This window comes from Boleophthalmus pectinirostris, unplaced genomic scaffold (assembly GCF_026225935.1).
Source record: "Boleophthalmus pectinirostris isolate CB_2022bp ecotype Guang Dong unplaced genomic scaffold, ASM2622593v1 HiC_scaffold_21, whole genome shotgun sequence".
Taxonomy (NCBI): Eukaryota; Metazoa; Chordata; class Actinopteri; order Gobiiformes; family Gobiidae; genus Boleophthalmus; species Boleophthalmus pectinirostris.
In genome coordinates, this window is record NW_026571175.1 from 1,203,001 (window position 1) to 1,218,041 (window position 15,041).

The window sequence follows — 15,041 nt, forward strand, 5'->3', positions numbered from 1 at the left end:
ATGGTAAATTCCTGCTTTATTATCAGATGCACAAATAGAAGCACGGAAGAAGGAAAATGTCTTTTTCGTATTCCGAGTGAAAAGAACCGCTAACAGTGAATTAAACGACTTTCAAACATTCGCAGAGCAAACGTAGAAGATCCTAACAAACCGTGGACTCCAACAAGTTCAGACCGCATGTGTTGGGCCCATTTCTTGACAGGGTTGTGCATTTCTGTTAAATAAATTATATTAATGTGTAATTTCAATACATTTTAAGGCAAAATGTGTTGTCTTTTTGACACGAGAGCCGCATTGTGATCTGAATTATCCGGACAACACACCACAACTGAATCTGGGACACAAATAGCAGAAAAACAAGGTCACACTCAAATGATTGCTGAATCGCTTCGAAAGACAAAACAAACGATTGCGACGTAGCAACAGTTTCTGCTAAATCCCAGGATGAAATTACCACATGTACTTCTTCACACCCGATCCTAACTTAGAATCCACAATTTCTCACTAAAACTCAGAACCACAAACCAGCTTAAATGAACCTACTGAAAAGAGTGTTCAGACCGATAAACGGAATACGAAAAAGACATTTTCTTTCTTCCGTGCTTCTATTTGTGCATCTGATAATGCAGCAGGAATTTACCATTATCAGGGAGAAATACACGAGGTTACGCACTGTGTTTGATAGGGGTGTGTAAAAATATTGAAATATCGATGTATCGTATCACTTAATTTGATGATACAGTATCGATGGGCTGCTGTATCGATATATCGCCAAGAGTATTTTTTGGTATATTTTACTCAATTATTTTGTTACAGTGCTACAGTTTTGTTGCTTTTTCAGTGGAAGGAAACTTGTTTATGCAACACATTTGACATTTTCACTGTTTTGATTATTAAAATGGCTGTATTTCATATTAACTTTGCACAAGAAGTGGTTGAACAAACACTTTTAGTATCACAGCCATAATTTAGCATTTATTTTTATTGAACCGTCTCGAATCGATTTGAAATATATCGTATCGAAACAAAAGTGCACTGTATCGGGATATGTATTGTATCGTGGCCTATGTATCGAGGTATGTATCGTATCGGCAACTTCTTAATGATACCCAGCTCTAGTGTTTGACCGCTATCGTGTTTCTTGCCGCCGACCAAAATATTTCCCAGCATACAACACGGGCTTTTAATAACAATGACGTCAGCTGAAACTCGCCGATACACAAGACAGTTTGCAAGAACCTTGGAAGTACAAGTTCGGGCACCAGACAATCAACAAAGAGACATATATTCTGTGTTGTCAGCGATTCCGAGATCGAGGATTTAATGTCGGAACAAAGAGAATGTTTGGTAAATTTTATCAAGGGGAAAGACGTTATTGTCCTTCTTCCTACGGGATTTGGGAAAAGTTTAATATACCAGTTATCCCCGTTAGCGGCGCATTACATACATCATGAACAAATAGCAGTGATTGGTTAAATAAAAAACATTTAAAAAATTAATAAAAAGTACCCACCTACTGCCGAGCGAATTCTAACACTGTGAGGTCAGACGGTTTCCACGACATGAAACCGGCTGATGAATCAGACTAGATGACACCAAGAGAACTGTTTAACTTTTGGACCAAAATAAATGACAACAAAGAGCACATGGAGGGACACTTGTATCGAATTGTTAGACTAGTATCGAAAGATCTGATATTACAGTACAGCCTGTGTGGACTTACTCTGCAGGCCTCTTGATAGTTTTATTTTTGAAAAGCCTGTGTCATTACTCACAGTGCTGGCCGTTGTTTATTTATTTTGGGTGTTGTCTGTGTTGTCCTCTCTGGTGTTTTATTGTGAAAAGCCCGTGTGTACTCACATTACAGGCCTCTGTGTTGTCCTCTCTGACGGGGATGATGAAGGAGAACAGTTCTATCTGCTCTTCACACTGGTCCACAGTCGTGTTAAACTCTGCACAGCTGGAGACCACAGAGAACATGTGACTGGGGAGGGGCGGGGCCTCGGGAGTGTACCTGCACAACACACAGGAGACAGGTGTAAAAGGCAGGTGAGACAGGTGGAACAGACAGGTGAGACAGGAGAAATCTGCTTCCACATTATAGTCACGTTATAATATTGCACGGGCATCTCATGTCCAAAAGAGGGTCAAAAACTCGTGCTTGCAACTCAATCTAAAATGATGTTCAGTAAAAAAACAAGTGAGTTCCGTTGGTCCAGTGTGTTTGTGGACGGGTGGAACTCAGCCTCATCAAAGAGTTTAAATATCTGGGACTGACATTAGACCCGACATTGACATTTAAGAAACACATTAAGCGCCAAACAAAAACTGTTCATGTTAGACCAGTAAAATCCTTTATGACTCTACACGCAGCACAAATGTTTTTACGCTTCATGACTGTGTCTCTTATAGAGTGTTGCAGAAACACACGGTCCCTCACTGATGGCACAAAACTCAAACCCGTCAAATCACTTTTTTTTTTAAAATGTAAAAATATTGGACAAGAACCCACTCTCATTTCACCACTGCACTGTTTTAGATAAGCACAACCTGCTTCATTTGAATCATTTTGTTGATTTTAAATATGGATGTTTTATATATAAAGTTTTGTCTGGATTTGCCCTCCTCCGTTATAGGATTTTATTCAAATTAAGACTTGTCAGTGGGAACTTGGGTCACGGCTCGGGGGAACTGTGAGCTCCACACAGACACGTCACATTTGGACAAAATGTGTCTCAGTCAGAGACACTAAGTTCTGGAACAGTCGCCCATTATCAATAAGAGAAACTCCAACACTGGACACTTTCAAATCCCACTTGAAACAGGCTAAACAAAAACCAGACTTGTGGATACTTTTAGAGTAGAACTGTCGTTTGTCACTTGTTATTGATTTTTTATTTTTTTCTGTTAAATTTGTGGTGTCACCTGCCGAGGGACGACAAATGGAAATGAGCATTTTTGCAATAATCTGTCAGATTTACACTGCAGTGTTGTAGATGTTCATGAATATGCACTGTCCCTCTTCAATAAATAAATAAATAAAATAGTAATAATAATAAACATGTACAATAGTTCCTCTAGTGGTCAAGACTCCAGCTGAATTGAAGTTCCTGCGTAAAGATGTAGTTTGTAACATTTCTGATGGGGGATACACTGTGTTCTTGTCTCCATGGTGATGCTCCTGCTTGGTCTGGTACATTCCTCAGTACGGAACTAAAACTCTTACACAAAATGGACTCTTGTGAGCTTAAGTCATGTTCTAACGCTGTTCTCGCATCAAAAACAGACCTGGACTTGTGTTTGTTTCATTCACATGTTTGAGTAACTCTTTATTATCAGTCTGTCTACATTTTCAAAGCTTAAAATGCTCTGGTCCACAGTGTTGGGGAGTAACAGATTACACCAGAGTTATGTAATCAGAGTACAAATGATGAGTAACTGTATTCAGTTACAGTCACTGTTTCAGTGAGTGGTAATTGGATTACAGTTACTTTCTTGAAATAAATGGATTACATGGTGGGATTTTCCTGTTTTCACATTTTGGGCTATGTCCGTTTTTTTTTTTTAACCAAGTCTAAACCAGGGCTAATTCCAGATTGAACCAGGACTAAACCCAGTTCTAAACCAGGTCTAAACCAGGTCTAAAACAGGATTTAACAGGACTAAACCATGTCGTGTGGACCCTGTCTCCTCGTCTTCTATCAATAATATTTTTAATTTGGTTCAGTAAAGTCTGGGCTTTTTATTTTCTTTTATCAGACAAAACATCTTATGTGAAGATTTCCTTGTCTTTGTTTCTCTACAGCAAATCAAGTAATCCAAAGTAATCAGATTACATTGCTCGCTTTAAGTAATTTAATGGATTACGTTACAAACCACATTTTGGGGTATGTAATATGTAATCTGTAGGGGATTACATTTTAAAAGTCACCTTCCCAGCACTGCTGTTCCACCTTGTGATGTCATGAAGCAGGAGTTTTCAAGTGAACAGCTCCTTTCCCCTTCAGTTCAGTAGACATCAGCAAATTCAGAGCTGAAATGATCCAAATGATTCTAGTGAAGGTGTGTGGAGTTTAAAAACACAGTGGAGCACTTCCTGTATCACCACATGACATCACAAAGTGGAACAGAGTGTGTTCTGTTTGAGAGAAGAGCTCAACAAAACACAACTCCAGGTGTGTGTGTGTGACGAGGAAACGACATTATAAAACATCGATCTGAAAATAACACTGGCCCTTTACTTGTTCAATGGAGCCAAGTTACAAGTCACATCTGCGGAGTGGCGACCCTGTTCACAGTGAAATTGCATGTTTTCAGGACATGACACATAAGTTTAATGCTATACTGTGGAACAATCATGCAGAGCGATTCTCCAGACAGACCCAACAACAGAAAATAACACAGTGTTGAACCAACTGATGATGTCATAAGGTGTACCCGGGTATTGTGAGCTGTGCAGACAGAGACTAAATGTGGAAGGATTAGTCAAACATGTGAAACAAACAAAAACTAAACACAACTCCAGGAACCTTTCTGACGAGAACACATGACAGGGTTAAAACTCCACTACGGGACATTTCCTCACATTAGAACAGGGTTAAAGCCTCAGTGCGGGACATTTCCTCACATTAGAACAGGGTTAAAGCCTCAGTGCGGGACATTTCCTCACATTAGAACAGGGTTAAAGCCTCAGTGTGGGACATTTCCTCACATTAGAATAGAGTTACACAGTGTTTTGAGTGTAAAGTTGAGTCTCACTCTCTGATCTGCTCCAGCGTGTCCCTGAGGCCGTCGTGGTTATGGTCAAAAATGGGTCCCACCAAAACGTTCACGCCGTTGTTTTCTTCTGCGTATCTCCTGAAGAGCACCCCCTGCAGGTAACCCCACACTCCTGCACACACACACACACACACACACACACACACACGCACACACACACGCACACACACGCACACACACACACACACACACACACACACACACACACACACACGCACACACACACACACACACACACACACGCGCACACACACACACACACGCACACACACACACACACGCACACACACACACACACACACGCACACACAGCAGCAGTCAGGAAAAGAAAACAATACAAAACTGACACATTAAACTCACACTCAACTGCACTTTTGAGGTTCATTTTTCAGTCTTTTTACTTTAGGAATCTGAACCTAAACCAAGACACTTCCAAACACATGTTCTGATGGATTATAAAACATGTGATGAGAAAAACACAGATGTTATGTTTTACTCAGTGTCGTTCACTTCTACATGTATTTAAATGTGACCAGTGTACATCACTGGTGGAGGGTGCGGCACCTGCTTGTCTCCATGGAGATGATACTGCACTGACTGCAGTGGTGGAAAAAAATACTCAATCTGGAGAAAAAAAAAAAAAAAAGAAAGACAAAAAGGAAATCCAATAAACCTAAAACTATAACATGAAAATATCTACTCAAGTAAAATGATTAAAGTACTAGTTTATAAATGTACTTAGAGTGTTTTAGAATAGAATAAAATAGAATAGAAAGCCTTTATTATCATTCTACAACAGTAGAATGAAATTCAGAGCTGCTCCATTAAAGTGCAAGAATCAACAATTAACAAATAAAACAAATCAACAGTTCTCATTCAGTATGGTGTCAACTTTGGGGAAGAAGTTGTCCCTGAGTCTGCTGGTCTTCGCTGGCATTGACCTGAAGCACCTGTCAGAAGACAACAGGTTGAACAGGTGAATCCAGGGTGTGTATTGTCTTTAATGAATTTCCTCTCTTTGCTGAAACAGCGGGACTTGTATAACATGGTTAAGGAAGGCAGAGGGCAGACAGTAATGTCCTGTGCAGTGTTGGTGACCCTCTGCAGACACTTTCTGTCAGCCTCTGTGCAGCGAGAGCCACACTGTCACAGCAGAGGTCAGCAGGTGACCAATGCTGGAACAATCGAAGGTCACCAGCAGCTTGTGTTTAGTTGCTCTATTTTGCACAGATTCTGAAATCTAATAAAGCTTCAAATATTGATAAAGATTTGAGATGAAACAACTTTCCTAATGGTTTTAATTTGTCCAAAGAGGTTCATCTGCTCTTCTGATTATTAGGTTCTGTTTTCAGAGCCTTGTTCTGCTCCCTGTGCTCTTCCTCAGAGTCTCGTGATGTCGCTCAGATGATTTAAACAGGTTTTGGTTCTGTCTTTCACCTGCAGCGCCACCTGCAGTCCCACCTCCTCAGGACAGTATCCCAGGTGTGTGAGAGTGAAAAAGCCCCTTGTCCTGGTTTATAGTTCTGTGTACAGACATCAAAACCTGTTTAAATCATTTGAGCGACACGTCACAGCAACATCATGTGACTGTGAAGAAGAGCGCAGGGAGCAGAATGTCAGGGATGAAAACAAACTCTTGGTTTTTATTTGTATATTTTTGCTCAAACTAACTGCCTCTTCAGCAGGTCTCAAAGTATCATGAAAAATACTTTTACTTTTCAGTCCTGTTCAAAAATGTAGCAGAGTAGAAAGTACAGACACCTGCTCTCAGATCTACTGAAGTCAAAGTAAAAAGTATACACATTAAAATGTACAGATTCCTCAAATTTAGACTGAAGTATAAATGAAGTACTTCAACACTTGTACTTTGTTACATTCCACCAATGACTGCCTGGAATGTTCCACAGTATGGCATTACAGTCATCTATATCCATGGAGACAAGTGGGTAAGTCACAGGTCAGATCTGTGGAGAGGCTACTTTACTCACAGTAAGAACACTCTTCTTTTTCTGAACCATGAAAGCTCACGAGATAGAAGTTTAATGCCATACTGCGGAACATTCCAGGCAAAGCAGTGACACACCTCTGCAGACGAGCAGGTGGCGGACCATCCACCAGGATAATGGCATAGTGCAGCTTCAGAAGAACATTCCATCAGGCTCAGAGGTGAACATCGTTTGTTTAAACTGAATTTACCATTTTGACTCACAACAGGAGCCGTATGTGACCAGCAGGGGGCGCCACACACGTGTGCAAATCACACTAATGTTGAGGTGATCCCAAAGTCTGACGTGTGACTCAGAAGTCCTCCCTGTGTGTCAGGTGCCCTCCCTGTGTGTGTCAGATGCCCTCCCTGTGTGTCAGGTGCCCTCCGTGTGTGTGTCAGGTGCCCTCCCTGTGTGTGTCAGGTGCCCTCCCTGTGTGTCAGATGCCCTCCCTGTGTGTGTCAGATGCCCTCTCTGTGTGTCAGGTGCCCTCTCTGTGTGTCAGGTGCCCTCCCTGTGTGTGTCAGGTGCCCTCCCTGTGTGTCAGATGCCCTCCCTGTGTGTGTCAGATGCCCTCTCTGTGTGTCAGGTGCCCTCTCTGTGTGTCAGGTGCCCTCTCTGTGTGTCAGGTGCCCTCTCTGTGTGTCAGATGCCCTCTCTGTGTGTCAGGTGCCCTCTCTGTGTGTCAGGTGCCCTCCCTGTGTGTGTCAGATGCCCTCTCTGTGTGTCAGGTGCCCTCTCTGTGTGTCAGGTGCCCTCTCTGTGTGTCAGGTGCCCTCTCTCTGTGTGTCTTGTTTGTGTTAAATCTGCTGACTCTGTAGTTTCGAGCTCTCTACAAATGTTGTGAATCTTCCGGGGTTTTCGAGCTCAGTTGTGTGTGTGTCAGGTGTTCCGTGGACGTGACTGTGTGTGAAGAAGAAGAGTGAGACTTACTCTTAAAGGCGGGGAACATGGGGACTGTGTTTGTGATGAGAGAAGCATCAAATCTGGACTCTGCAGAAGACGCTAATTCTGAAAAACAGGAAGGAAGAAACACATTCAGTGGAAGACCTGGTTTAGTCCTGGTTTAGTCCTGGTTTAGTCCTGGTTTAGACCTGGTTTAGTCCTGGTTTAGTCCTGGTTTAGACCTGGTTTAGTCCTGGTTTAGTCCTGGTTTAGTCCTGCTTTAGTCCTGGTTTAGTCCTGGTTTAGTCCTGCTTTAGTCCTGGTTTAGATCTGGTTCTGGTTGAAGCGGGGTTACAGCAGATTAAAGGAGAGGTCCCACTGTGTCTGATGTTGCCTTCACATGGTGTGATTTTTGTCATGGTGAAGTGAAACATGGCGGACCCAGAGTTTAATGACAATAAGTGTAAATGGAGATGTTCTGTTTTTATGTATGCAACAACATTATGTAAGCGACAAACGAACCAACTAACAGCAGCAGACAATGTTTAACTCAAGGCAACGCTTAAGGTCAGGGTTTACTGGTTAGGGTTTAGGGGTTAGGGTTTAGGAGTTATGGTTTAGGGGTTAGGGTTTAGGAGTTAGGGTTTAGGGATTTAGGGGTTAGGGTTTAGGGGTTAGGGTTTAGGGTTTAGGGGTTTAGGGATTTAGGGGTTAAGGGGTTAGGGGTTAGGAGTTAGGGTTTAGGGATTTAGGGGTTAAGGGGTTAGGGGTTAGGGTTTAGGAGTTAGGGTTTAGAGGTTAGGGATTTAGGGGTTAGGGGTTAGGGATTTAGGGGTTAGGGATTTAGGGGTTAGGGGTTAGGGTTTAGGTGTTAGGACTTAAGGGTTAGGGGTTAGGGTTTAGAGGTTTAGTCCCAGTGTGTATTAAAGGGGAGGTCCCTGTGTGTATTAAAGGGGAGGTACCTGTGTGTATTAAAGGGGAGGTCTCAGTGTGTGTATTAAAGGGGAGGTCGCTGTGTGTATTAAAGGGGAGGTACCTGTGTGTATTAAAGGGGAGGTCTCAGTGTGTGTATTAAAGGGGAGGTCGCTGTGTGTATTAAAGGGGAGGTACCTGTGTGTATTAAAGGGGAGGTCTCAGTGTGTGTATTAAAGGGGAGGTCTCAGTGTGTGTATTAAAGGGGAGGTCTCAGTGTGTGTATTAAAGGGGAGGTCTCAGTGTGTGTATTAAAGGGGAGGTCTCAGTGTGTGTATTAAAGGGGAGGTACCTGGCGGGAAGAGGAAGCCGTAGCTGAGTTGTTGGTGTTGGTGATAAACGCTGCAGCTCTGACTGTGAACTGGAGACACTCGAGGGTCTGCTCTGAGACACGTGTGAGGAGACGAGGGGGCAGAGGCAGACATGTCCCCCTGAAACACACACAACACACACACACACATTTAGACAATACAGACACACACACACACACACAGAGGAGATCAGGGCACACGTGTGGACAGTTCTGAGCTCATAAGAATTTGGGATTCACTGAGCCAGCTTTTTCAGTTCAGTTTTTTCGATACTCTGGCTTAAGTATCTGCCGATCCCCAATATCGTATAATCACTCCACACTCGGGAATATATTTCTGTAGCCACAGTTGCCCTGGGGCAGAGTGACAGAAGCAAGGCTGCCTATCTGCACCATCAGCCCCTCTGACAGGGTTCTTTTTCACTCACAAAATTTCAAAACTTTTCCATGACTTTTTCATGAGCTAAAGTGAATATTGCATGACTTTACGGCACCTACATGTGTAGAATTGATCAGAGTTTTAGGGCTAAATATGAAATGTGAACTCTTTGCACTCACCTTATAGTTTGGGATTATAGTTTTTGAACATTCAAAATCCTGTCAGTGCATTTATTGTCTCTTCAAACAAAAGGCACAGACATTCACAAATACTCAACAGCCTCATGAAAACTTAACAGAACACTGGAGTTACGAGAAAGAGATACTAAAATTCCATGACTTTTCCAAAATTGCATTGAATTTACAAAATTCTATGACTTTTCCAGGATTTCCATGACCATGGGAACCCTACTCCGACCACCAACACTAATGCACAGATGGCAACATGATTTTCGTAAAAACCTAATACTTTTAGTTCAGTTTTCAGCCTGTTGCTGCTGCACTGTATTCAAGTGTGCAGATGCAGAGGAGCCTTCACTGGTCTGGTTTTATGGAGTGGTGATCATTAGGAGTTTCCTGAGCGTGACCTTCTCACACAGAGCCTCCTTCTCCTGTTTAAAGGTCTGAGCAGTGACATCACAAGGTGCTCCTCTCACTCACACAACTGCCCTTTAAGAGACCACCAGAGCCACAGACCAGACCTGCTTTATGAGCTGCTCCCAGGACCGGACTGGACCGGACTGGACCGGGGAGAGGGCAGAGAGACTACAGCGTGTTCAGAAACATGTGACCTACAAACTGTGGAGTGTTAAGAAATGACCTCAAACCTGTACCTCCAAAATATAACAGCACTTTTTACTCATGTTATTTTGGGGAATTTTTGAATCAAGAATAAAGCAAAACTAAACCAAGACTGAACCAGGACTAAACGAGAACTAAACCAGGACTAAACTTGGTCTAAACCTGGACTTACACAGGACTAAATCAAGGCATCAATTGTATAAAGAAGTAGTGTTCACCTCCAGCCAAATGAAGCTCATCGAGACGAGTGGTTATAGTGGCTAATCTGCAGCCAGGGCCCATATTTGGAAATTTAAATTCAAAACCAAAAAGCCAATCAGGGGCGAGGGTTATTAAAGGTAACGCCCTCTTCTCTGGTTCTGCACTAACTATCTTCAATTAAATCCAAACTAGTGAAACCCCAGGATCATGTAGCGAGAATTAATATAAACATTTTAAGACCAAAATGAGGAGCGTGACAGCAGCAGTTACAGAGAGAGGGCCCACGCTTTTTCAGTCAAAGGAAATTGCAACAAGAGCTCAAAGAAATCACTTGGCGCCCGTGCTTACTTCCTATTTGAAACACGACAACTGCTGCGTAGCTGTCACAGAGTGTGTACACATGCACATCAGTATCCCAGTTATTAGTCATATCCCGGTTCTGTCAGTATTCGGGTTACTGTGTTTACATGAGCACTGAGAAACCGGGACACTCATATCCCTGTGTACATGATCAAATGGAGTATCTCGGTTTCTTGACATAATCTTACAAATGTGCAAGCGCAAAAATTAACTTAAATCAATTTAATAAACCAGGAAAAATACAAACCGTTAGCTCGTTTAACATAAGAGGCTAAGGAGCTACGAGATCTCCCACAATCCACTGCACACATCAAACCAACAGATTCTTCATTCAAATCTTCTGCATAAATAAACTCAACTTTACAACATATAAACCATAACCACTGTAGAGACACATCAACCAGTTTGATCAGATAATTCAGTTCTGATCACATTTGTTTATGTTTTACAGAAACGAAACTTAAGACCACATGGCTCATTAGCATAAACTGTTAGCGGTGATAAAAACAGCTGCTCCTTGTGCCGCTGATGTGATCAACTTATTTTGGACTAAATGACACGACTCTGTGGATTATGTGTGTTCTTTTTGTGACAGAAGAGGTGCTGATGATGGTATAAGTGTGTTCTGTGTGTATACAGTATAGAAGATAGTTCATGTTTTAACTTTTCACACGAGTGCAGGTCGTACGAGTGCAGATTGTACGTCTGCAGGTTTAGCGCAGCTCTTAATTTTACTGTCATTTTACTCATTTGGTCACTTTATTTATGTTGGTCAATTTATTTATGTCGCTACTGTTGTGGTGAAAAGATTGGAAAGTGTCTTCTGGATGCATGCACACTCAAGTTTATGTTGCAGTATTCGGGATACTGCATTTACATGCCACAGTATCCCGGTTACTATCGGAATAAACCAGCTACAGTAACCCGGTTTCTAATAACCGGGACACTGCCATAACCGGGATACTGAAACCGGGTTACTGCGTTTACATGCACCATGAAAAAAACGGGATACTCAAAAAACCTGATTATAACCGGGATATTGATGTGCATGTGTACACACTCACAGTAAATAGAGAGAGGGTCTTAATATTAGAAGAATATTGCCTTCTGATATATGCTTGTTGTTGTCTCGGTGTAGGGGGCATGTCTCGGTGTAGGGGGTGTGTCTCAGTGTAGGGGGCGTGTCTCGGTGTAGGGGGTGTGTCTCAGTGTAGGGGGCGTGTCTCGGTGTAGGGGACGTGTCTCGGAGTAGGGGATGTGTCACGGTATAGGGGGTGTGTCTCGGAGTAGGGGGCGTGTCTTAGAGTAGAGGCTGTGTCTCGTGTAGAGGGCGTGTCTAGGTGTAGGAGGCGTGTCTCGTGTAGAGTTCGTGTCTCGGTGTAGGGGGCGTGTCTCGGTGTAGGGGGTGTCTCTGGTGTAGGAGGCGTGTCTCGGTGTAGGGGGCGTGTGTCTCGTGTAGGGGGCGTGTGTAGGGGTGTCTCGGCTCGTGTAGGGGGGGCGTATCTCGGTGTAGGAGGCGTGTCTCGGTGTAGGGGTGTCTCGTGTAGTCTCGTGTAGGGGCGTGACTCGGTGTAGAGGGTGTGTTGGTGTAGGAGGCGTGTCTCGGTGTAGGGGCGTGTCTCGTGTAGGGGGCGTGTCTCGTGTAGAGGGCGTGTCTTGGTGTAGGGGACGTGTCTCGGTGTAGAGGGTGTGTCTCGTGTAGGGGGCGTGTCTCGGTGTAGAGGGCGTGTCTCGGTGTAGGGGGCGTGTCTCGGTGTAGGGGCGTGTCTCGTGTAGGGGCGTCTCGTGTAGTGTCTTGGTGTAGGGGACGTGTCTCGGTGTAGAGGGTGTGTCTCGTGTAGGGGGCATGTCTCAGTGTAGGGGGCGTGTCTTGGTGTAGAGGCTGTCTCGTGTGTCTCGTGTAGGGGGCGTGTCTCGGTGTAGGGGCGTGTCTCGGTGTAGGAGGGCGTGTCTCGGTGTAGGGGGCGTGTCTCGTGTAGGGGCGTGTGGGCGTGTCTCGTGTAGGGGGGCTGTGTCTCGGTGTAGGGGCGTGTCTCGGTGTAGGGGGCGTGTCTCGGTGTAGAGGGGGCGTGTCTCGGTGTAGAGGGCGTGTCTGGTCTCGTGTAGGGGGCGTGTCTCGTGTGTAGGGGGCGTGTCTCGGTAGTGGTGTAGGGGGTGTCTCGGTGTAGGGGGCGTGTCTCGGTGTAGAGGGCGTGTCTCGGTGTAGGGGCGTGTCTCGGTGTAGGGGGCGTGTAGAGGGCGTGTCGTGTGGTGTGTCTCGTGAGGGGCGTGTCTCGGTGTAGAGGGCGTGTCTCGGTGTAGAGGGCGTGTCTTGGTGTAGGGCAACATCTAAATAAATTGCTTGGCCATCAACAAAAATGGAGCTACATGCAGTGTTGGGGAGTAACAGATTACATGTACCGGAGTTATGTAATCAGAGTACAAATTATGAGTAACTGTATTCAGTTACAGTTACTGTTTCAGTGAGTGGTAATTGGATTACAGTTACTTTGTTGAAATAAATGGATTACATGGAGGTATTTACCTGTTTTCTCATTTTGGGCTAAACCAGGATTAAAACCAGGTCTAAACCAGGACTAAACTAGGACTAAACCAGGTCTAATACCAGGTGTAAACCAGGACTAAACTAGGACTAAAACCAGGACTAAACCAGGACTAAACAAAATGACACCTAACAGTAGGATGGACATCATTTAAAGCAGCAGTGATCTATTCTTAATATGTTTAAGGAAAGACTGGGCTTTTTCTTTTCTTTTAGCAGATAAAACTTTTCATGTTCAGATTTCCTCATCTTTGCTTCTCTGCAGTGAAAAAAAGTCTGTTCATGGAGACTTGGGCTCAATTTGACAATTTGAAGAAAACAAACAAGAATTTTCAGGATGTGGTTGCTACATTCATGTAGTTTTAAAAAGCACGACAATATCAAGTAATCCAAAGTATTCAGATTACATTACTCACTTTAAGTAACTTCATGGATTACGTTACAAACTACATTTTGGGATATGTAATCTGTAATCTGTAGGGGATTACATTTCAAAAGTAAGCCACTCATTTAAACAGTTTTCTCATAACCTCCGTACAGATCGCTCAGCTCTTTACTCCACCTGGCTGCTCTAAAAATATCAGTGACCCTGATCAGGACATGTTCAGATCACTGATATTTCATGAAGTTGCCAAATTAATTTCAGGCTTAAAAAAATTCAAAAGTACTTGATGCATTTGGTTTAAATACACATTTTCTGAAAGAATTTAAGGATTCTCTTGTGCGACACATCACCACTCAATATGTCTTTCAAATTTTCAGTTGTTCCAACTGATTGGAAAATAGCTGCAGTGACACCAATTGATAAATCAGGTGCTAAAACAGAGATGGTTAATTATCGGCCAATTAGCATACTTCCTGTTATATGTAAAATAGATGAAAAGTGGGTAGTTAAACTCCTTACTGCTCATTTAGAAAACACCCAACCCTCACTACACCCGCTACAGTTTGGCAGAAAACAAGTGTGGTAGTTGATGGTGTAAAATCTCAATTGCTGGATTGTGATGTTGGTATCCCACAGGGGTCAGTCCTTTGGCCAGTGTTATTCTCCTTTTCCATCAATAATTTGCCAAATGTTTGTCCAAATGTATTTGCACAGACGTATGCAGATGATGCAGTCATCTACACTCAAGACAAAAGTTTTCAGCAAGCTGCTGATGACCTCACAGTTGCCTTATAGTCTGTGTAAAGCTCAAGGATTCATGCCTATTGCTAAACACCAAAAAAAAAAAAAAAAAACTTTCTGTATGTATTTCTCAAAATGTCACACCGAATTTTTTTTTCTTATTGGTGTAGAACTTAATCTGGTCTCAGAAATAAAATACCTTGGAGTTACTCTAGATCCAATACGTTATAAAAGTGTCCCAGGTAATCCAGTTTAATAATCAGCACTTTCATCACATCAGGAACAATTTAAACATAAATGCTGCTAAAACTTATTTCTCCTCATTTCTCCCTTATTGTTTAACTACTTGATCTCTTGACTGCTCCACAACACTTAAAACCATTGAGCACCTCTATAAAAGAGGTCTAAAAATACTTGATAAAAAACCCATTTCCCACCACCACTGTCACATTCTGAAAAAGCACAGGCTTTTGGATTTTAGTAATATGATCAAACTCAAAAGGGCTTGTTTAATTTATAAGGTCCTACCCTCCCTCGCTCCACCTCCGTTAAAGGAGAACATCAAACGCAAAGACATTTCAGAAAGAACCACACGAGCCACCACCAGGGGAGACCTGCTCATACCCCACAGACAGACCACCTTTGGTCAGAATGTTTTATCTGCCCAGGGTGGAAACTAACAACTAACTCCACTAACAATGA

General features: G+C 43.1%; 1 protein-coding gene across 1 annotated transcript in view; it reads right to left on the reverse strand.

Annotated features, from left to right (window-relative positions):
- LOC110156489 (ectonucleotide pyrophosphatase/phosphodiesterase family member 2-like) overlaps positions 1-15,041 on the reverse strand; it is a 55,585-nt gene that overhangs the window by 17,008 nt on the left and 23,536 nt on the right. Inside the window, exons 21-24 of the mRNA XM_055157550.1 lie at positions 8,914-9,052; positions 7,698-7,775; positions 4,759-4,891; positions 1,861-2,014 (exon numbers count right to left, since the gene is read on the reverse strand). Coding sequence (XP_055013525.1) covers positions 1,861-2,014; positions 4,759-4,891; positions 7,698-7,775; positions 8,914-9,052 — 504 coding nt within the window. The remainder of the gene's footprint in view (positions 1-1,860; positions 2,015-4,758; positions 4,892-7,697; positions 7,776-8,913; positions 9,053-15,041) is intronic.